Here is a 23175-nt window from a genome sequence, read left to right on the forward strand (position 1 = left end):
ATACCAGGCAATACCAAGTGTTGGTTAAATAACCTCCGGAATGGACAGTGGAGGAAGAAGGGGCAGAAAGTGGCTGCCCCGGCCTGTGCGGTGGCCCTCACTGCCCCCATGGGACTGGGAAGAAAGCCAAGCCCAGGCAGAGGGTGGGGGCAGGCCCTGCCTATGCGTGCTCCCACTTACCTGACTTCTGTGCTCAAAGGGCGGCTCTTCTCTTCCTCCCCTGAACCCCGCTCCCACCGCTCCGACCGCTCTTCCTTGTCCTCACTGTAGCTTCTCTCGGAAAAGGTCAGATTTGATTGAACAGCAAGGAACTCAGAACTGCTATAAACCTTCAGGAGTGGAAGAAACGCGCAGGTTGGTGCAGAAGAGACAGGACTCCCTGATTCCTTTTCTGTTGTTGTTATCTATTCATTTTAGCATTCTTTTCTTTTTAAACTATGAGCTCCAAATTCTGTCCCTCCTCCCTCTTCCCTCCTCCCCAGAAGGCAATCAATAAGACATCAATTACACCTGTGAAATCAGGGGGCATGTAGCTCCCCATCAGTCAAACGTCTCCTAACTCCTGAAGGGAAACTGGACTCCTTTGTCTCTATAGGACCCTGTGGAAGCCAGAATGTCAGCGGGGACAGAGGCCTTGGGACCGCTAAGTATCAATGGAAAGGAATCTTCACTGCAGAGAAGGCTCAGGGGACCCTGGGGACAAAGGTCTCTCCTGCAGGGAGCTCGAGGGTTATTCTGCTTGGTCTCACAAGGCAGAGCCAGGAGCAGCAGGGGAAGCGGGAAGAGACACGGCTGTAGTCCAGAAGTCAGGGAAACTCCTAACAATCAGAGCTGTCCCCAAAGGGAATGTTCTTCCCGCCTTTGGAAGTCACCAAGCACAAGCTACATGGTGACGATGCTACTGGCAGGGATGGGCCTGGGAGTATGCTTTAGATCAAACGGATGCTTAAGTCTCTCCAAAATTCTGCAAATTTTTTATCTTCAACTATAAGAGCTGGGAGAGCCCTTAGAACATAGATTATCAGAGCTGGGAGGGCCCTTAGAACCCAGGAGGTCAGGGAGGAGGAGGGCCTTTAGAACACAGAGTATCAGAACTGGGAGAGACCTTAAAACAAATCACCTAATGGAGGGGGAAGGGAATAGAGCAAAAGGAAGAAAAGTTTATTTACATTGCTGGAAAAGAGATATACTTTATAAATATCCTGTTCCCTTTCAGTCTCCACACATGGATAGAAGATGGAAAACTAGGAGGGGAAAAAAGGAATAGTTTGAGTATTCCTCTGATGAGTCCCTGGGACAATTTGGTTAAACAGATAATTTGTGACTATGACCAATGAGAAGCCAGATGGGAAAAAGTGAGTCTTTGAGGCCAGAATGCCTCAACAAGGAGGGACATTTGGGAAGGACTTTTTGGCTCAAAATAAAGAATTTTTCAATAAGATTCAACAAAATAAGTTTATAGTTAGTAAAGAAAGAAACCAAGGCTTATCCAAGATGTTTTATTTCTTTCAATCTCACTCTGTTTATTTTCTGAGGATTAAGAACACTGACTGTTATGCTAAAATACTTTCATAAGAATTTCCCGTCCTCAATAATCCAAGGATTTGTGATTTGGTCAGTGTGGACAAGAGCTCCTCAACCACTAAGTCTCCTAACTGGAAGAAAGTTGCTATGACTTAAAACCTTATCCACTAGTGGGATCTGCCAGAGCTTGCTCAACAGCTCCGAGAACCCCAGCCAGCCTCTATGCTATGAGAAGGCAGCAAAGCTGGGCTTTGGGGGAAGAGTGAGAATTTTGTTTTTGTAAATGAAACAAGTACTATGCAATTCACCCTGACCGAGATTCACCTAGAGAGGAGTTGAGAAAATGCATCTCCCTCCTTTTACAGCAGAGGTGGGGACTGGGAGTGTGGAATACCATACAACTGGCCAGACGTGGTCAATGTGGTGGTTAGTTTTGCTGAACTCCACCTCCAATCCCCACTGCTGAGGGAAGGACTAGAATATATTAATACTTGAATATGAAAGTTTTTTTAAAATAAAAAACATTTTTTTCTTTGTAAAGTTCAGATTTCTAATTTCATCTAGGGGAGATGACTCCACTGGAAGGAATCTTAACCTTTCCTACCCTAGTGGTTCCTTCTGTTTAGACATAGTGAGAGAATCCTCCTCGCCCTACTCCTTGGATAATGTTTATTATAGGATTAAGAAAGAGAAGGGGATCTGTCCCCTAGGAACTCTGGGAAATGAGGCTGATCAAGCACTCGGCTGTAACGGAAAGGAGCCTGGGAACACTCAGTTTCTGCTAATTGCCCAGATCTCACAGTCAGCACATACCAATCCTCCTGGAATCCACGCGCATTTATTGTCTAGTATTAGTAGTAATATATATATATATTAATATAGTGATCAAAATATTATAATAATATATTACATTATTATATAACATTATATAATAATGTGGAGGAATGTGTATTCTAGTACAAGGTCTCCTGTTACTTAAAAAAAGTACTAGGTAATAACACTTAGTTCTGATCCATTAATGTAAGAACAGTTCATCTCTTGAGGATGTGGGGAATAAAAGGGTAAATATTCCACGGGCTCTGGCTCAGTTTAACGGATGTGGCTCATTCAGACCACAGGCACAGCCTTCTGGAGCCAAGTTGGGGATGAGGAGAGCCCTGCTCTAGCCTCCCAGACAGCCGGTTTCATCTGGTAGAGGTTTTCACTATTAGGCAGTGTTCCTCAATTCCTAGGTCTGCCCCCAGCCAGGACCAAGCAGAGCCCCCCACCCCACAACACTGAAGAGTGCACTCGCATCCCCCGAGTCTTCTCCTTTTCAGCCTCAACCTCCTCCCCAGTTCCTTCTGCAAACCCTCCAGGTCACGGATCCAAGCTTCCCTTCTCTGTCCCCTAGGCTCTGGCCCCCACAATGGAAGGTACTTGTGACCAAGCCCTCCTCTTCCTCCTCCTTAATGCAGCCCGACCATCCTCAGAGTACGCAGTTCACTGATATCCCAGATCCCTTTCAGACAAACTGCTGTTTAGCCAAAGACTGCTTGAGGAAAGCTTATCCATTACTGTTATATCAGATTATATATAATGTTATATATCATACATAATACGTAATATGACATTATAATCATATATTACTATACTACTAATTCTAGACATAACCGTGTGTTGATAGACCGACAAACTGCCTGGGTACAGTCCCCAAGAGGAATTCATCATGTTTCTGAATGCTCATTTTGCAGCCAACACGCACAGGAGGAGGCTCCTAAGACACACATAAGCAGAGTTCAGTAACAAACAGCTCTGTACCTTACTGAACCGGTGGGAGCAGGAAGAGAACTGGGGGATTTCCGTAGAGGATTCCTCATCATTAGTTTCGTCATCCTCCGAGCCCAGGTGCCGGTACCGCTCCGAACGAGCTGGAAGGAAGAACAAGGGACATGGGTGAAGCTGGAGCACCTCCTGACTCCCCTCCGCTCTCAGTATCTGTTCATCGTGGAGGGAGAAGGCCGAGCCCATCTGTCCCAGGCTGTCTCTGACTGTGGGATGGGAGCTGAGGAGAGCCAGCCCTCTTGCCTGAGTCCCTCAGAATCTCCATCGCTATCAGGAAGGTCTGGACTGAGCTGCTCAGGCAACCAGCATCACTGAGCCCATGACAGGCCCTACGCCAGGTGACTGAGGTACCGAGACTGCCCTCAGGGAGCTGCCGGGGTGATGGGAAACAAGCAGCAACAATGATGCGCTGGTGAGACATAGACCCGGGTCTAGTCTCAAAGGGGAGCACGAGCAGTGAGGAGGATTGGACAGGCTTCCGGGGTCTGCGAGACAAAGCCAGAAGGGGAAGAGGAGGAGAATGCATTCCAGGAAGGCTGCAGGGTGTGCTGGGGGTGCATGGGAGAAAATTGGAAAAGTGTGGAGGGGCTGGGCTGTAGAGGTCTCTACAAATCAGAGAATTTCTTATTTGTGTTTGAACTTTTCTTGAAGGTGACAGAATTGGGGGGTGGGGGAATGGTCAGACTCTGCATTATGAAGATTAATTTGACAGTTGGGTGGAGGATGGACTGGTACTTGAGGCAGGATCACCCACCAGTCCAAGAGGGACCCCAGAGTGTCAAGGGGAAGGAGGTACACATAGGTGGTGATGGTAGAATTAATAGAGCTCTGTATGTGCAAGTGAGAGGATGAGGAGTCAGGAAGGCACATGGGCTGGGATAAGGCAGGCGGGAAGGAAGGAGAGGAAAGATAATGACCTCAGTTTTGAATCTGTCTACACGACATCCAGCTCAAAAGGTTCAGCCGACGGTTGGAGAGGTGAGAGTGGAGGTCAGACAAAGGTTGGGCTGGACAAATAAATCTGAGTCATCTCCATGGAGCTAACAGTCAGATCCGTGGGAACTGCAATGAGGGCCCCGACGAGATCATCGGGGGAGGAGGGAAAGGAGAGACCCAGACCAGAGACACATTCAGAAGCCAGAGGGCACCTGACCCAAACCCTCATGCAGGAATCCTGAGTGTAACATTCCCAGCAAGAGCTCGGCCCTCAGCCTGAAGACCTCCCAGGACCACCGAGTCCCCATTTAGCTGGTGCTCAGTCATCTCCTGGGTCAGGGGCTGGTGATACAATCAAAGACAGTCCCTGCCCTCAAGAAGGTCCCATTGTAAAACAAAACAAAGCCAAAAAACCCAGAAAAGCTTCCATTCTAAAACCAAAAAACAAACAAACCCCAAACAGAAAAGCTTCCATTCCACCATGGCTGGGAATTGCGAAGAAGATGGAATAACAGACACAGAAATAAAGAGAGAGAGAGAGAGAGAGAGAGAGAGAGAGAGAGAGAGAGTGTGTGTGTGTGTGATGTGATTCACAAAACAAAGATCACTGTGCAGGGACGGGGAGGAGTGGCAGGGAGGGGCATCAGGAAAAGCCTTTCAACAGGAGGAGAGGGCTACCAGCAGGGGAAGGAGGGTGAAAGTATCACGCCTGGGGGACAGGCCCAGAGTGTGCGCTCCATCAGTCAGGAAAGGTACCTCAGAGGCCCAGGCCCAGAGGACTGTGGCTCTGACCCTGGAGACTACGGGAAGCCAGCCTGGTTTCCTGGCGGGCCAAGGGCAGAGGGAACGGCACGGTGCCTTAGCAGGGCCAGCTCCCCAGCTGTGGGCACGAGGGGGGAGAGCTGCATTAGGGAGAGTTTTCCTCACTGAGCCAGGTCAGGCCTGGCTGGTACCAGAGCTGCCTCCTCTGAGGTCATGCACAAAAGGGCTCATCCTTGGATGCAGCAGGGACAGAGGCCGTGGCCCAGGAACCCATCCTGCTGCATGAAAGCAGGACCAAAGGGGCCTGGGATGATCATTGGGTAGTCAGTCACCTGCAACTCCGGGAAATCCTGCCCGGGGCATCCCTCGGGGCAAGCCCCAAGCCCTGCCGAGGCAGCCCCAAGTGTAGCTCCCTTTGTGGAAGCCCCGGGTACATCCCAGCCCGATGCCCAGAGACAACGCCTGGTCCCTTGTCGCTGGGCTGGGAGACTGGGTTCCACCCAGAAGAGCTGGAGTTCTCGGAAGTGCTGGGGGAAGGAGGGGTACCCTAAGGGGGAGGCCCAAAGCTGCCCCAAACTTGTCAGCAGGATTTCATCTTTAATACGGACCCACGCCCGAGATTCCGGAGCTACAAGGGCTTCAAAGCCCCCCTGGCCCGGAGAGGAGTCTCGTGTTTGAGGAGTGGTCCCCTGGCCCCCACTGGCCCTCCACGCAGCCCGGCCCATTTCTGCACAACTCGGAATGATAGAAAGCTGCTGTTTACAATGATGTGGGATCTGTGTCTTTTGTAATTTCCAGCCACTTGTCCAAGTGTTCCCCTCTGGGACCAAAAGGACAAGTCTAACGCCCAGTTTTTCCTACTCATTATTTTCTTCTCCCTTTTTCTTTTTGTTCTTTTTCTCATTTTTTTCTTTCCTTCTTTCTCAGGTGTTGAGCACTGGCACATAGTAGGTGCTTCATAAATGCTTACTGACTGACTGCTTATAGGACAGCTCTTCAAACATCTCAAGGCAAAGAGTTGGTCCCAAGCCTCCCCCCTTCTCTAAGCCGACCATCCCAAGCTGCCTGTGAGACTAGCACTGAGGCCTCCCTGTGGCCCCCAGTGTTAGGTGAGGAGCTTTGGCCCCCAAGGAACCTGAGTCCCAGATGTGGGGAAGCTTCAGGGGGAAATGAGAAGAGAAAGCTGGTCTCGGGGGCCTCAGGAGACTCGCAGTTCCCGCCTGCAGACCTGTATTTATCAGACTGGGGAAGGGAGAGCCCAGAGATGAGGAGATTTTGGATGGACCCCAGGCTGGGGTTAACTACATTTCCTGCCCCTCCCAAAGCAGAGAGGGCCAAGCTTCCTCTTGGGCTCCTCACAGACAGTTCTCTCCTCTCCCGTTTTCACTTCCGCTCCAAGCCCAGGGGTCAGCAACAGCTTCCCAGCCCTGGCCACAGGGGACTTCTTCCTACCCTGCCTAGATGCAGCAATACAATAGCCCGGCTTGACAGGCTAAGGATCGTCAAGACACAGTGTGGGGAGCAGGACTGGGGGTCACCAACTGAATGAAACTCAGTCCCTTGGCAAAAGACCCAGGGACTACCAACCCTCCCACTGTGGGAGATTTCAGGACCCTGGACAGATGTTGCCATCTGCTGCAGACTCACTGCAGACACATAATGTCAAGGGCTGGGAGGGCCCTTAGAACCCAGGAGGTCAGGGCTGGGAGGGCCCTCAGAGCCCAGGATGTCAGGGCCAGGAGGAAGCTTAGAACATGGGATATCAGAGCTGGGAGGGAGCTTAGAACTCGGGATGTCAGAGCTAAGTGGACCCAGAGAATGGCAGAGATAGGAGGGCCCTTACAATAACAAATGCCAGCAGTGGGAGGCGCTCAGGGCCTACCTGTTCTAGCCTTCTGACTAATATATACAGTTTTGATTCTAAAAGAGGCTCCACTCCTTCATCCCAAAGCAGGGGAGCACAACCATTCCCCAGCCAGAGGAGCACACCCTCCCCCACACCTCCCGAGAACTGCTTCCCACTCACTGTCAAAGTAGCTCGTGTCATCTTCCGCCTCCAGCTGTGGGATGAATTCTGCCTTCTGCCGGAGGAGACCCGTCCAGTCGAGGTTGTGGAAGAAGGGGTGCTGCTTGACTTCAAAGGCCCCACCTGCAGGGGTACAGATCGGGGCTGGGACCGAGCATCCCACTCCTCGGGGTCTCTGAGGCCCTTCCCCCTGCCTCTCTGCCCCCTCCCCAATTTCCTGCCTCCACGAGCCCTTCCAACCTCATTCTCTGCAGCTCCCGGGCGCCACGACCAATTTTCAGAAAGCTTTTTTTGGGGGGGGATTACAGGCACATCCCCTCTTAAAAATTTATTTTTTTGAACAACCACCAGCTGCTTGTTTCTCTCTGTATAAATTACTGGCACGAAGTAAGGGGAATAAGGCAGAGTGGGGGGTGGGAGGAGACCGGAGCCGGGCCAAGGTGGGCCAAGGAGGGAGCGGTGGAGGGAAAGGCAGAGAGGGGACGCTCTGAACCCAGGCTGCGCCTGCCATACATCGGGGACCAGGAAACGCTCGCTCGCTATGAGGGCCTGGCCTGCTGGTGCTCCAAGGAGAGCATATTAGGAGGCTTCAAGTTAAGTAAAAAGTGGTCTGAGCTTGCTCAGGGGCCAGGGAAGGAGAGAACTTGGAGCTCAACACTTTAAAAAATTATAAAATGAAATTGAGAAACATTTAATGAAATAAATTAAAAATATTTTTAAAAAAAGGAATTTGAGAAAAGCAGTTGGTCAGACTGAGTTGGCCCATCAGGGTGGAAGCAGAGAGGAAGGGGGTGGATACGCAGTGGGAAGGAAAACATAACTCAGCCCCAGCCTGCCCAGCAGGAAAACATGGGCAGGCAGGCCCATCTCAGTGGGGGCAGGGGGAACCCCAACTGTGTCTCTGAGCGCCGGCTCCGACTAGGGGCCAGATCAGAAACCTGAGGTTAATGGGACCTGGGGACTATGGCTGCTGGCAGGGCCCCCGCCAGGCCACGTACCGGTGCCGAGTCGGTCCAGGGGACTCTGCTTCAGCAGCTTCGTGATCAGGTCCTGAGCATCCGCGGGCAGCGCCTCGTCCCCGTCTGGCCAGATGATGTCATCTAAACAAGGAAAGGTCAGGCAGGGGTGGCGGAGGCTGCAGGGGCTCTGGGCCCAGGCCCGCTCTGAGAGCAGAAGCCTCTGGGTTGGGGGTCTGCACAGCCCAGACCCTCTCGCCACCCTTGCGGTGCCATTTTGGAGGGAGGTCTCTGAGCAGGTGAAGGGAGCAGCTGGGGGGATGCTGGGAAAGACCTCCCTCACCCCCTCACCCCTTCCCCATGGATATGTTCTAGAGCTGGAAGGGACCCAAATGCTCCTCAGTTTACAGATAAAACCTGCTGTCTAGAGGGCCCTGCCCAGGGACATGCAGAATAAGCATCGAGGGTTTGGGCTGACCCCAAATCCAGTGCTCTTTCCACTGGCCCTGAGGGGCAGCTGTCCCATGATGAAACAGGATGCCTGCCTTCTGACAGGTCGGGGGGCCAAGGAGGCAGAGAGAGCTACAGGCTTTTGGGCACAGCCAATGGGGGATTGTTGTCTAACTGCATATTTGTTTCAGAGGTTCTGACTTTTTTTTCAATTGGAAGGGGAAAAATATCTTTGTTAATTGAAAAAGACCTGTTTTAAGTGGGAAGGCTCCTTTCTCCCTGGCTATCAGGCTGGGTTCCAATGGAAGGGCCAGGGCCAGACCCTCATGGTGACTCAGTGGGAGAAGGCCGACTCACACCCAGATCCCCTGACTGTGCCTCCCCGCTCGCATTCCCCTAGTCCAGGCCCATGTTCCCCGTGCAGCATCACCGGGCCACTCACATGCATCTCCGGGGGGCTGAGGGGAATGCCCCGAGTCCCGGGGGAGACATACCACTGATGACCTGGCCGAAGAGCTCCTCGGGGGTGTCGCCGAAGAACGGGACGCAGCCCACCAGAAATTCATAGAGAATGACACCCATGGCCCACCAATCCACCGGCTTGCCATAGCCTTGTCGGAAGATCACTTCAGGTGCAATGTACTCAGGGGTCCCGCAGACCTGGGGGAGGAGATGCCCATTGAGGGCGTGGACCTTGGCCAACTACTCCCATCTGGCCACTCAGTTAGACAACCAGCATTTGCTAAACACTGACTGTGTACCAGGCCCTTGCTAAGCAGCAGAAGCAGGAGGGGCTTCCAGGCCAAGGTAACGCGTCCACATACCAGGTACAGACAGGAGGCAAGTTCGGAAGGGAAGGCACTAGTCCCACAGAGGGTGGGATTCTGGGGGCAGCCCCCCGGGTTAGTCTTCTGGGGGATCAGGGAGAGGGACGCTAGAAAAATGGCCAACTCAAAGCATGTTCCTTGCCTGGTGTAGAATCAAGAGCTAGAAGCAGCTTCAACATTTCCTTCTACAGAGGAGTAAAGGGGGTGGGAGGAGGTCTGCCCAAGCTCTCTCAGACAGACGTATGGACACACAGATGGGCAGACAGACGGACACACAGACAGGCAGATGAACAGACACACTGAGTCAGTGAGAGAGCCAGGTCCCCGGCTGTGCTGGGCAAGGGCTGCTGAGCTGTTTGAGCAAAACACCTCCTCTCCCTCTGATAAATCCAGCTCTGCCTCTGCTGCCTGCAGGACCCCGGGCAAGCCCGGAATAAATGAGGGCACTGGAGGGGAGGCTCCTGATAAAGGCTGCTGTCTCAGGCAGTAACAAGGAAGCTTCCTGAGGCTTGAAAGGTGCTGTCTGGCTCCCCACCTCTGGGGGTCTCACACCCACCAGAGCTGCCCCTCCTCCCAGAATCCTAAGCCCGTTCCTCTTGAAACCTCACCACAAACAGGAGATACTCACTTGCTTGTCCACAAACTCCCGGGCGTCCTTCTCGATGTGGCCCTCGTACAGATTTGTGGTCATGCTCATCAGCCCGATCTTGGACAGCCCGAAGTCAGTTAGCTTGATGTGGCCCAAGGATGTGATCAGGAGGCTGCAACAGAGAAGGCCGGGGGCCCGTCACACTGGCTTGGCCGGGAGGAGAACCCCGAGGGGCAGGGCCGAGGGCCCCGAGACACAGGCCTCCAGGAAAGCTCCACGCTCTCCTGCGCTCAGGCTCCTGCCAGGCCCCAGCGGATCCTGCCTCTCCCATGGCTCCCTCCTGCACTCAGCTCCTCTTACTTGTCCGGCTTGAGGTCCCGGTGCACGATGCCGTAGTTGTGCAGGTACTCCAAGGCCAGGACGGTCTCCGCAAAGTACATGCGGGCCATGTCCACAGGCAGGGGGCCCATGTTCTTCAGCAGCGTGGCGCAGTCCCCCCCTGCAGAGAGACCCCATCAGGGCAGGTGCAGGGTGGCCCCCGCAGGGAGCAGGGACCCCCCACAAGACAAGCAGGCGCCCCTTGGCTCCTACAGGAGGGCTTCAAGCCAGAAAAGGTCGGACATGAGAGAGAGCTGGAGGAAAGAATGAGTCACGGCCTAAGCCACGGACCAGGTCAGAGGGAGCACAGGGCCTCCTGAGGGCCAGAGCCAAGTGAGGGAGACGGGGAGCTCATCACCCTGCAGGGGCCGGCTCAGCAAAAGTGCCAATAAGGCTCTCTGTCACCAGTGGGCTTGAAACCCTGAGTGTCAGAGCAGGGAGGGCCCTTAGAACCCAGGATGTCAGAGCTGGGAGGGCCCTTAGAACCCAGGAGGTCAGAGCTGGGAGGGTGCCAAGAACATGGAAGGTCGGAGTGGGGAGAGATCTTCAAACACAAAATGTTGGAGCTAGGAGGAACACTTAGAGACCATGCAGCCACAGATGGGCAACTGAGGCCCAGAGAGAAGGGATTCACCTAGTTATACATAAAGTCTGAGTAGAATTGGGGAAGGAATTCCTGAATATTAACCCCCCAGTACTGACCTTCCACATATTCCATGACCATGCAGAGGTGCCTGCGGGTTTCAAAGGAGCAGAACATGCTGACGACAAAAGGGTTCTCAGCAAAGGTGAGGATGTCCCTCTCCACAAACACTTGCTGGATCTGGTTCCGGAGCACTAGATTCTGCTTGTTGATCTTTTTGATAGCGAAGCGCTGACGGGTCTCCCGATGCCTGACCAGATACACAGCCCTGGAGGGAAGGGAAGGGTGGGATGAACGAGATGATGACTAATAATCTATGTTCTAAGAGATCCCTCCTAGCTTTGACAATTTACCTTCTAGGGGCCTTTTCAACTATGACATTCTATATTCTATGTTCATACGTTCTGCTAGGCTCTGACCTCCTGGGTTCTAAGGCCTCTCTTAGCTTTGGCATTCCATGTTCTGCTGATAAAGCCATAGCATCTTTCCCTCACTCCCCACCCCCCAGACTTGCCTGGAGAAGCCCAATAAATTCGGTTACTTGTCAGCTCTGCAGCTGAGAACATTGCCCCCGCTACAGGGGGTGAGGCTACTTCCCACTTACCCATAAGCTCCGTTGCTGATCAGTTTGATGGTCTCAAAGTCACTCTCACAGGGTTTCCTTCGGGAAGGGACAGTGAGAGATCGGTTCTGAAAAAAACCAGAGTGAAACTGGAGAGGATTCCTCTGCTTCCAGGGCCTCCCAGACCCCAGGGGCACCCGAATCGGTCACCTTCTGCCCAAGAGCCCCCAAGAAATCCTCTGCCCTTGGACTCAGGATCCCTCAAGAGGTCGGCCATCCTATACCTAGTCTAATCATTCTTACTAAGTTTAACAGGCTTAATGAACATAGCATTGAGAGGATGGAACTGGATGATCTCTAGGGTTCCTTCAAGGCTCCAATAAACCCCAGAGACCCCAGCTTCTTCAGCTGTGGTTCATGACCGCATATGGGGGTCTAATAACTGAATGTGGGGGTCACAAAATTATGATTTATCAGTAAATGTCTGATGCCTATTTTATATACTTATACAGCCAGTGTCATGTAAAAATTTCTCAAGTTAAAAAGAGGTTGCAAAAGGAAAGAAGTTTAAGAAATCCTGTTGTAGAGCTTTTGGTTAGGGGAAATTTGCGGGGCTCAAAAGGAGGCAGATTTAAGGAAGAACAGATCAGCCCTACAGGAAAGCTAATTGACTTAGGAGGTGATGAGTTCCTTATCACTGAAGTCACAGAGTAAAGAGCTTGAGTTAGAAGGGACCTCACTAGTCATGTGGATCAATCAATACCCAAAAGGATCCCTATCAGCCAAAGCAGATCCCAGCTTTCCATTATCCATAAATCTGAAAGGCATGTCAAGGATCCCTCTCACCATGTTGACTCTGCACCCTTAACAACTACTGTTTGAATGTGGCCACCCCCAAGTTCTCATCATCCATCATTTATCATCCAAGGACTCCACATCCTTCCACCTTTTCCGCAAGAATAACATAAAACACTTTTAACAAAATCTAGGTAAACAAACACCCGCAACACATCCTTCATCTCATGATTTAGTAACCCTGTCATGAGAGTGGGTGAGATTCATTAGGCAGACCCTGTTTGGGATGAAGCTGCCGGGCTGATGCTCTGTGAGTGACACTTCCCTTTCTAGATGTTCACCAGCCATCTCTCTAACAATTCCTTATAGAGTTTTCCTGGAATTAATGTCAAGTTCACTGGCTTAGAATGAGCAGACTGTTCTCTGCCTTTAAAAAGCCTGAATCACGTCCGTGCTTCTCTAATTTTGTGGCACTTCTCTAGTTTTTCCCAAATCCTTCAAGTATCACTGACAAATGCTCAGTAATGACATTTGCCAGCCCTTTCCAGGATACAAACAGAAGCCAGTGGACTACCTTGCAAGGGCTTCCTTTTCTTCACCCCCCCCCCACTTCTGTCATGTTGTCTGGTCCCTACTCCAGGTCCTTTCCTGGCAGGAATTCCCTTTCCAAGGTCCTAAAATTCTTAGTGCACTCCAAGTGCCCATTCCATCTAGACCCTAGGCTGCAGTATATTTCACTTCCACTTCCAAGGTTTCTCTATACTATCTGGCCCAGTTTACTATCCTCTTTTCAGTTCTGGAAATCAAAGAAATAAAAGTAACCAACTAACTGTCATTGTTCCTGAAAAGTGTCACAACCTTCTATGACTCCATTCCCCATCCCTGTATCTTTCTAAACCAAAATATCCCTTCCCACTTCCACACCATTATGTATTTAGTCTTCTTTCATTAAAATATAAACTCCTTGGGGCAGCTAGATGCTGCAATGGATAGAGTTTAGGCCCTGAAATCAGGAGAATAGAAGTTCAAATCTGGCCTCAGACACTTGACACTCCTAGCTTAGTCACTTAACCCCAATTGCCTCAGCAAAAAAGGCCAAAACAAACAAAAAACCCCAAAACTTCTTGGAAGGCAGGGACTGTCAGATTTTTATTTGTATAGCCAGGACTTAGCAGAGTGTTTGGTTGATATTAAATGCTTTTCCATCAGACAATTATTAAGCACCTATTATTGCACAGCAAGGATAGGGCTGAAAAGGTAGAGGTACTCACTATGAGCACAACAGTGAATTACTATTTGCTGACGAGATCAGCAAGGGAGAAGATATCATCAGCCTTTACTCTAATTCATTTTGGCTCAGGTCAAAATGGGCCGATGACCACTAAGGTCCCTTCTAGCTCTGGGATCCCAGAAGCTCCCTCTGGCACTTTCCCAACTGAGAAGATCCAAGTCTTTCTTTGCTCAAGTGCAGAGCCAGCACTCTGGAGAAGCACACTTGAAACAAGGTACTAACTCCGTGTGATTGATGAGATAATGGCCACCTAAGTTCACATATATGTACTTAGTACTTAGCATGGTGATGTAATGGATCTCCAGTTCACACATACTCAGTGTGCTGTAATGATGTAATTACAATAGGTATAGAAGGACTGGGAGATGGACATTCTATCTTTGACCAGCCCCAGGGTGGTTCTCATGCCTCCTGCACTAAGATTTAAATTGGGCCAGAATAAAGAATCTAGACTCACCTGCCATCTGGGGAGGGGGTGGGAAGGGGAGAAAAATTGGCACAGAAGGTTTTGCAAGGGTTAATGCTGAAAAATTACCCATGTGTATATCTTGTAAATAAAAAGCTATAATAATAATAATAAAAAGGAAGAATCTAGACTCTACTCCTGACCATTCTCCTGGTATCTACCCTGCTGAAACCAAGGCCCGACTGAACATTACACTCAAGTCTTTCACCATCCTTCCTATCTTCTTCCCCTTCCCGATTTCTCCAGCCAGAAGAGTTCTGCCCTTTTTCTTTTCTCCCGGGGCAAGAGTCAGACCCCTGTCTTCCCAGGCACCATGCTCACCCCCACACCAAACCAGAGGAAGCCTGCTCCCTGCGCTGCTGAGGCCCAGACGGGCTGAGCTCCCTCCAAAAGGAGCTGGGGAAAAGTCCAGCTTCACCAAGGGCAATTCCCCCTTTTACAATGTCCCCCCTGCCCACCAGCTGGCTCTGTCGGGGAAATCCCATCCCAATAACAATCACCTGCACTGACTGTGCAGCTTGAGGCTGGCAAAGTGTTTTGTGTCTCCCATCTCCTCTGACCCCCACAACCACGCTAGGCATTCAGCACAATTATTACTTCCATTTTATAGAGAAAGAAACTGAGGCTGGGAGAGGGCAGTGGCAGGCTCACCCAGCTAGCGAGTCCCAGACAAGACCGGATGCCGGATTTTCCTGACTCCCAGCCCTCACCCCCATCCAGGAGTTTGCCAGCAGCCACACGTGTAGCCAGACCCAACACGCCTCACCCAGCCCCCACTTGCTCCCCCTTTCCCTGGTGACCGGGCCTAAAGTCATATTGGAAGACACTCACCTCTGGGGGGTCTCCAGCGTCAGCGTCCTGAGGACCCAGCTGCACCATCTCTGGAGAGACAAAGAGAGCGAGGGTCAGCCCAAGCAGGGGGAAGCCGGTCTGAGGAACTGGCTCAGGCCCTGGGAGAGTCGAGGGGAGGGGGGGGAAGGAAGGGGAAGAGATCCTTCAGAGTCTCAGTTCTGTCACTCACTCATTGCCTCCCTGGGTAGGGCAGGAATCACAGGACACCAAAGCTGGGACCTGGGGGGCAGGGAGACGTGGAGGGTCCCCTCCCCTAAGCCCTGATCAAGGATGTCTCTTCCACAAGCTCCAGTGAGCTTCTGGGCAGCCCCAGTGCCTTCCTGGGCCACTCTGGGCAAACCAAACCTCCCTCCCTGGCTGCCAAGGGATGGGGCGGGGCTAAGAGAGGGAGCAGCCCCAGAATTCACCAGTGCTGTCTGAAGTACATCACCACGGGACTGGGAGATGGTCAACAAAAGAATACAATACAGCCAATGTTGTCAATATTAACGGTAATCAATTACTGATGTTATAATCAATACAAGTCAATATAGACCAGCAGGGATCACTTCCCATCTGAGTTCACATCTGTGGCCATAGGGATTTGGAGGCCCTCCCAGCTGGGAACCTATAGTCCTCTGTTTAAAGACCTTTAATAGAGAGCCCACTCACCACCTCCCAGGGCAGCACTAGCAACCCATCCTCTAAGTCTCTTTGGCTGTAAAATAAAGAAGTTGGAACAGATGGTCTGCAAGACCCCTTCCAGCTCTGACCTCCTGTGCTCCAAGACCCTTCCCAGCTCTGATATCCTGTGCTCTAAGGCTCCTCCCAGCTCTAACCACCTGTGCTCCAAGGCTCCTCCCAGCTCTGACCTCCTGTGCTCCAAGGCTCCTCCCAGCTCTGACCTCCTGGGTGCTAAGAACCCTCCCAGGCCTGACTTTCCAGTACTCTGTTGACTTTCCAGATAACTGGCTGGCAGGACCTCAGTGACAGACCCTCAGTCTCAGGAGGAAAGCCCCCAAACCCTCTGCTCTGGGAGGAACGCCAGGAAGCCGAGTCTCCTAGCACCGAGCCGCCCACATACCGCATCTGCTCAGCGCAGGGTTCTTGGCATCCCCCCAGGAGGCTGCTTCCCCCTCCTCCTCCCGCCCCCATCACCTGGAAGTTTCCAAGCACTGAGCTGCCTTGAAAAGCAGCGAGGTATTGGGGGAGCTGCTCGAGGGGCCTCAGCGTCAGTTCGTTCAGCCAATGGCCTCTGCAGCCCCCAGCTGCCTATCAGCATGTGCAGAAGTTCCTCGCCCCAAAAAGAATTTTTTAAAAATGAGAAACAATCCATCATACAGCACTTTAAATTACGCAGAGAGCTCTATGTAGCTCAGCTCCTTTCTGTCTCGCAACAAGCCGGGGAGGCGGGTCCCAGAGCAGGTCCCGTCTCCATTTTACAGATGAGGCCTAGTCTGAACAGCTCACATGACATGCCCAGTATCAGAAAGAAGAGCATCGGGGTCAGGACCTGAGCTCACTTTTCACACCGGGAGATCCGGAAGCAGCTGCATCATCCTTCCCGACTCCTTTTCCTGTTTCCACAAGTGACCACTCAGCTTTCCTTCTCTCTCACTGCATTTACATGGACACTGTCCCCTGGTTCCTTAGGGCAGAGGCCATGGGAACTCCCTTGGCCTCCAGCCAGAACCTCCTTGCCCCCATGAGCCTCCCTCAAAGCAGAGAAAACATGTTTCTTTGGAAATTAAAGCTGGTCCTTCCGCTTCTTCCTTCCCATCTCTTCTAGGCCATTTCTCTCCTCAGGTTCTATGACTTTTGCTCCTTTGCCTACAAATAGACTCCTGAGAGGTTCCCCTGGACTCTGACTGCTCTCTCCCTCTCTAACCTTCTCATTCCTGTGAAATTTAGTGAAAGAATTATCTACACTGGAGGAGTCCGTAGAACCCAGGGTGTCAGAGCTCAGAGGGCCCTTAGAAGAACCCAGGATGTCAGAGCTGGGAGAGCCCTTAGAACCCAAGAGGTCAGAGTTGGGAGGGCCCTTAGAACCCAGGAGTCAGAGCCGGGAGGGCCCTTAGAACCCGGGAGGTCAGAGCCAGGGGGGCCCTTAGAACCCAGGAGTCAGAGCCGGGAGGGCCCTTAGAACCAGGAGGTCAGAGGTGGGAGGGCCCTTAGAACCCAGGGGGTCAGGGCTCTTGGAAACACAATGTCAGGACTGAGGGTTCCTTAGAACAGATTACAGAAGCAATTCTTTGCGCCCACCCTGCTCATTATACAAACAGGGAAACTGAAGACCCAAGAAAATCCCTCACCTAAAGCAAACACGTAGCAAAGCCGAGTCTAGGGCCAGTCCTGCAGCCACACGTTCAGGACTTCCCCCACTTACCCACCAAAGGGTCCTTGGTCAGGCCTAATTGGCCAATGATGTATCGAGGAATGTCCGTCTTGATGCCCTGACCCACCCGGGCGTGTCCTTCTGCGGCTTCCAGAAGGTGATAGAACTCCTCAGGATCAAATTCCTGGAAAGCAGGAGGGGAAGACGCGCTGGATGGAGCCCAGACCCTCGCACCACAGCCTGCGCCCAGCGGCATGTGCCCAAGGGGGCGGGGGGGCTGAGCTTGGAGCCGGGCACATCAGGCCCTGCCAGAGCCGAAGGCTCCTGCCTCGAGCCAGGGATGAGCCCACTGTTCTCTGACCCCCACAGACTGTGGGACCCTGGGCAGGCCACCCGACTCCCTCCATCGCCACAGGAAAATCCCTTCTGCCGGCCCCCACACCCTCTGCCAACTAGCCAGACCTGCTTTGTGGGCAAGCTGAGCCTGAAGGCGGACCAGGCTCACGCCACGGGATCCCAGAGTTCTGGGGGCTCCAACAAAGCCTCTCGTTCAGCAGAGTAAGGGAACTGGGGTGCGGAGAAGTGGGGCCTGGGGGCCTGAGAACTTGTCTACGGCCCCGTCACTGGGGGAGGCTCACCTCTCCTCTGTCCCCTTTAACAGTGAGCAGTGAATGGCACATAAGGGGCATTGAATAAATGCCTGGGATGCCCCCTCCCACTGTCCCAACCAGAACCAGCAGGGGACCGCCCATGCACACACAAGGACCCCTCCGGGTCCATCTAGATCATCCCTCCCACTGCACTGCTTTGGACAGAGAACAAGGGGGCTTTCCTCCATTATGGGCACTGTGGCTCTGAATACAACGTTAGATTGTGGCAGCCCTTTTCTGCTGCCATATACACAGAGCAGTATCTTCTTGTGCTTCACATGTTGACTTCAGATCAATTAATTCCTCCGCCCTTAATTCCCTGATAGAAGAGCCTTGCCTCCCAAATCTTACATTTGGGTTAGTGACTTTTTGAACCTAAGTGTAGAACTTTACATTGAGACCTCTTAAATCCACCCTCTTGGACTGTTTCTGCCTTTCTGGAGCCTGATTCTGCTGCCTAGGGCGTACTATCCCAGCGAGCTTTTGTGTAACCAGGGGCTGCCGTGGCCCCAGAGTCCCAAGGGGAGTCAAGTGTTGAGCTGCTTCCCCCTCCTCTCCTCCCCCTCCTCCCTTCTCCCTCCTTCCTTCCCCCATCCTCCCCTTCTCCTCCTTTCTTCCCCCTCCTCCCCTCCCCCTCCTTCCCCAAGGGAGGCCGTACCGAGCTCGCCTGTGAGCACTTACCAGGCACTCCAGGAGACGAGCGGGGCGTGAGATGACGATCAAGAGCTTCCGCACCAGCTGCCCAATGAAGGTGACCTCCTGGCTCTCCGAGCGCTCGTGTGCCTGTGGGTCACACAGAGAGGGGCAAGAGCATCACCAACCAGGAAGGGTCTGTCTGCAGAAAGGTTACTGTGCCCTCATGGAAGCAGGAGGCCAGAGACTCGGACCGGAGACTAGCGGCTTTCCCTGTAGGGGAAGCCCCCACAGCAGCTCTCTGCCGCGTGGATGCCCACATGCACATACAAAATTATAGACACAGACACAAAATTAACAGCACCTGCTGACCTGAGAAGGGACAGAAGCTACCCTAGTCGGGGCCTGAGCCCCAGGGATCCACAGGGGCCTGCCCACCCTGCTGCCACCTAATCTCTTCTTGTCAGATAACTTTCTCTCTGGGCTGGGCAGGAAGGTGCCCCCCCCCACATACTCACTGGCATTTCTTTAAAGGTAACTAGGGCCCAGACCTACTCTCCCCATCTCTGCTAGGGAGCCATGGGAGGCTAAAGTCTGCTGAAGATGCACAATGAGGTAGGAGGAAAGCCTATAGCCTAGACTTATCTAGATTTATCTCGGCCCTGACCCATAGCTCTTTAACCAGGAAAAAGTCCTCTGGGACTGAAGTTTCCCCATTTGTAAATTGGAGATAGATAGATCTCTCGATCTCTCAATCTCTCTCTCTCTCTCTCTCTCTCTCTCTCTCTCTCTCTCTCTCTCTCTCTCGCCGTAGACAAATAAACAAGATGTTTAATAGAAAAATATTAGCTATCAAATAATACAGCACGATAATAGTTTTCCTTAATATCATATTGGAAGATGGGCATATTATGCTGTGCTCTTCCATTGAACTGGAAAAGACTTTTTTTTTATAGCTTTTTATAGCTTTTATACAAAACTTATGCATGGGTAATTTTTCAGTATTAACAATTGCAAAACCTTCTGTTCCAACTTTTCCCCTCTTTCTCCCCACCCCTTCCCCTACATGGCAGACAGTCTCATACATGTTAAATATGTTAAAATATATGTTAAATCCAATACATGCATACATATTTATACAGTTCTCTTGCTGCACAAGAAAGATCAGATTTAGAAATAAGGTAAAAATAACCTGAGAAGAAAAAACAAAAATGCAGGCAAACATTAATAGAAAGAGTGGAAATGCTATGTTATGGTCCATACTCATTTCCCAGGGTTCTTTCTCTGGGTGTAGCTGGTTCTGTTCATTCCTAATCAATTGGAATTGATTTGGATCCTCTCATTGTTGAACAGATCCACATCCATCAGAACTGATCATCATACAGTATTGTTGTTGAAGCATATAATGATCTCCTGGTCCTGCTCATTTCACTCAGCATCAGTTCATATATGTTGGAGATGATCTCTTAAGGCTGTTCTGAAGTAAACATCTTATAATTGGGATAGTTGCCCTATAGAATGATCCAGTCCTTTTCTGACAGATTCTCAGAGAAGGAAAAAGAGAAAGAAAAGGGGGAAAGAGAGAGAAAATGGGAAAGGAGAAAAGGAAAAGAGAAAGAGAGGGAAGGAAGAAGAGAGAAGAAAGGAAAAAAAGCAGGATACTCACATCTTGCAGCATCTTTTCCAGCTTTTCCTGAAGCTCCAAGAAGTAGCGAGAAGTGACCAGGTCTTCCCGAGCCTTGGCCAAGCAGTCCCGAGCCAGCTCCACTATCTGGTGGTGAATGAAGCTCAGGACGCCATCAGCCAGGGCCAGCGTATTGGACGGGCAGAAGGTGGTGATGATGTCCTGCAGTCGCTCCTCCATTTGGGCAGTGGCCTATGTGGGGAGCGCAGAATAAAGAAGGGGATAGATCAAGGCTCTCCACGGCAGCTCTGCTTCTGCCTCAGCCCTGCTCTATCAGTTGGGATGTATCACACAGACCTCTGCTGGGTCTTAGTTTCCTTATTGTAAAGGGACTGAGCTCAATGGTCAGAGGTCCTATCTGTTGTTTCGGACATTTACAACCTGTGTAACCTTTTCCCCTGTGTGTATGTTAGCCTCTTCCCTTCCACAGGGAAGTCCCCTGAAAGAAGAGATTCTTATTTATTGTGTTATTATTTTTATATTACATTATATTATATGTGTGTATGTTATAATTTTGTGCTGCCTTCTGTGCTGAGAACATGTAATCCACAACACACAATAAATGTGCATCAAATGGAGTGTCTTTCACATTCCCTAAAATGAGAATATCAACTTCTATACTTCCTACTTCATAAGGGCATTCATTGTGAGGAGCAAAGGTGATAATACATATGAAGTAGGGCTTCTTAACCCAGGGCCCATGGACTCCCAAAGGGAAGAGGAATTTTTTTTTATTTGTTTGTTTTTTGTTTTTTAATATTTTGATAACTGGATTTCAAAAGAATTAATTTTCTTTGTAATTCTATGTATTATATTTTATGGCTTTATAAACCTGATTCTGACATGGAATCTATGACATTAAAAAAAAAAAAAGGTAAAGAAACCCCATTATGGAGAGTGATGTGCATAGTGGTAGAGAACAGGATCCTTGAACTCCTGTAGCAATCATAGAAAAGGATCCCAATGGTACCATCTCCTCCTGCTCATCACTGACTCTGCAGAGCCGTAACCAAGGTGAGACAAATGGGGCTCTGACCCAGGATACCGATATTGGGGGGTTCCTTCCACTCCAATTTCCATCCCCAAACCTCGTAGCCTGTTAGCTCGCTCTGGCTCCCCCATCTAGGGCCTATCTCTTCCCCACCCCAACTCCCATGGAGATCGCAGGTGGCCTCCCAGCTCCCGGGATAACGTTCCTCCACTGAATCTGCCCTGAGCACTGTTATAACTGCCTGCAGTTCCAGCTTTACCCATGACCCAGGCTAGGAAGGGGATGTTCCGTCAGCCACAGAAATCCCACTCGTCACCCTCCTCCTTCCTAAGCGAGCGCCTTCCTGACTAGCATCCCTGGTTCTCCTCAGAGACTTTGAGCGAGAAGCTTGCTGCCTTCCAAAGTTGCTGGTTCTACTCGGGGGCGATTACAGTTATTAGGATGTTTTCCCACATCACCAAGCTGCTGCACCCTCTGCTCTCTCTCTCCCCCACACGCTGTTCCTCACTCTACCCTCAGGGGCCAAGCAGAACGCCTCCCCCCTTTCCCCCCCCCCCGCCACTGTCCTCTCCCACCGGGGAGTCCAACCTTGGGGAATCGCTCCTTGTAGACATGATTCATCATGACAATGTCGCTGTCAAAAGCTCCTGTGGTTCGCCCGGGGCTGGAAGAGGGAAATAAGACCAGTTCTAATCTGACAGAAGCGAGCTCAGGCCATGAGGGGCTGGGCTGGAGACCACTGCCGCCCACTGACGCCCCCTCCCCACCTACATCTACCACAGGACGTGGACTCCAAGGAATCTTGCTGACCCCCCGGCACCTCTGGGGAGCCCCCTACCTGAGGCTGCGGGAACGAGGGCGCATGCAGGGCGAGCGGCGGCCCCCATCCTCGTCTACGATGCTCTCCGAGCTGCGGAAGTGCTTGGAAAGAAAGTGGAGCTCATCTGGCGTTGGCTGGTATGGCAGCTGGTGCAGCCGTTCTCGGGAGGATGAGGAGGACTTGAGCAGGAGGAGAGAGAAAAGCTGTGGGTCTCAGGCTCACCTGCCCCTGGTCCCCTGAGGCTGTCAGCCAAGTCAGCCATGACAGTGTCAAGGACATACCTTGTGCCACCACTGGCAATGGGACACTGATGGTGGTGGGGGGAGAACCTCCTTTCAAGGCCCCGTACTGTCACTAAGCCATTCGGTAAATCACTTCCTTGGAAGACCACCTCCCCTAGTGGATTGTAAGCCCAACAAAGGCAGGGTCTGGGTTCTTGTTGTCTTGTGTATGTCCCTCAGTAGAAAGGAAACACCCCCCCCCCAACAGTTTCATTTCCCCCTTGGTATACAGGAGGTGCTTAATAATTGTTGAAGTTGGGTCTTTAACTGCCCTAGGCAAATGACAGACAGATCAATTAACACATGCCCTCGTCCATCAAATGGGGGTAAAAGCTGCAGTCCTGGCTGCTCCCTGATGGGATAGGAGGCCGACCGCTAGGCAGAGGAGACATTTCTGGCCCTGCCACTCATCTGCTGCGTGGTTTTGGCCAAGAGGTTTCCATTCTCTGAGTCTCTGGTTTCTCACCCGTCAAATGGGATCGATAATCCCTGCCCGACTTGCCCCAGCCTCACGGGTTGTGAGGGGCCAACTAAGATCCCAGAAAGGGATGATAAAGTCCCTGGGGAACGGCCCAACTTTGGGGAAGGGACCAGGGGTTGGGGTTTCCGGCCACTGTGCCCCCAGGTTCCCTCTGGCCAGCAAGAGCCTTACCGAAACAGTCGAGCTGGGCGTATTGGTCCCATAGCCAGAGGAGGGGAGGGAAGCGAGTGACCATCTCCGGCCATCAGCCCTGGAAGAAGAAACAAGTTGTGGCCACTTGGTAGCTGGCTAGGGAGTGATGGTGGAGGCTGTGTTCGGAGCCCACAAAGGGCTCTGTGTCCACTCAGGGAACTGAGGCCCACAAGGACGCAGAGGACTCTTATTCAACCCATTCCTGAGCAGAAACCCCCTTTATAAAGTCCTGGACACCTGCTCACCTG

The 23175-nt window shown here is 51.6% G+C and overlaps 1 protein-coding gene across 7 annotated transcripts in view; it reads right to left on the reverse strand.

Moving 5' to 3' along the window:
• Positions 1 to 23175, reverse strand: part of MAST3 (microtubule associated serine/threonine kinase 3) — an 81607-nt gene that overhangs the window by 14278 nt on the left and 44154 nt on the right. For 6 of the 7 annotated variants that reach the window (XM_023496822.2, XM_031948221.1, XM_031948220.1 and 3 more), the window contains 16 exons: positions 22907 to 22985; positions 21992 to 22152; positions 21742 to 21817; positions 20145 to 20354; positions 18527 to 18628; positions 17247 to 17379; positions 14861 to 14910; positions 11520 to 11605; positions 10975 to 11183; positions 10255 to 10393; positions 9934 to 10066; positions 8973 to 9138; positions 8071 to 8172; positions 7073 to 7195; positions 3325 to 3434; positions 181 to 329 (listed from right to left, as the gene is read on the reverse strand). In XM_023496822.2, coding sequence (XP_023352590.1) covers positions 181 to 329; positions 3325 to 3434; positions 7073 to 7195; positions 8071 to 8172; positions 8973 to 9138; positions 9934 to 10066; positions 10255 to 10393; positions 10975 to 11183; positions 11520 to 11605; positions 14861 to 14910; positions 17247 to 17379; positions 18527 to 18628; positions 20145 to 20354; positions 21742 to 21817; positions 21992 to 22152; positions 22907 to 22985 — 2028 coding nt within the window. Of the gene's footprint in view, positions 1 to 180; positions 330 to 3324; positions 3435 to 7072; positions 7196 to 8070; positions 8173 to 8972; positions 9139 to 9933; positions 10067 to 10254; positions 10394 to 10974; positions 11184 to 11519; positions 11606 to 14860; positions 14911 to 17246; positions 17380 to 18526; positions 18629 to 20144; positions 20355 to 21741; positions 21818 to 21991; positions 22153 to 22254; positions 22323 to 22906; positions 22986 to 23175 lie in introns of those variants that run through there. The other variant, XM_031948225.1, reaches the window with a different exon arrangement.

Source organism: Sarcophilus harrisii, chromosome 1 (genome assembly GCF_902635505.1).
Source record: "Sarcophilus harrisii chromosome 1, mSarHar1.11, whole genome shotgun sequence".
In the NCBI taxonomy this organism is placed as follows: domain Eukaryota; kingdom Metazoa; phylum Chordata; class Mammalia; order Dasyuromorphia; family Dasyuridae; genus Sarcophilus; species Sarcophilus harrisii.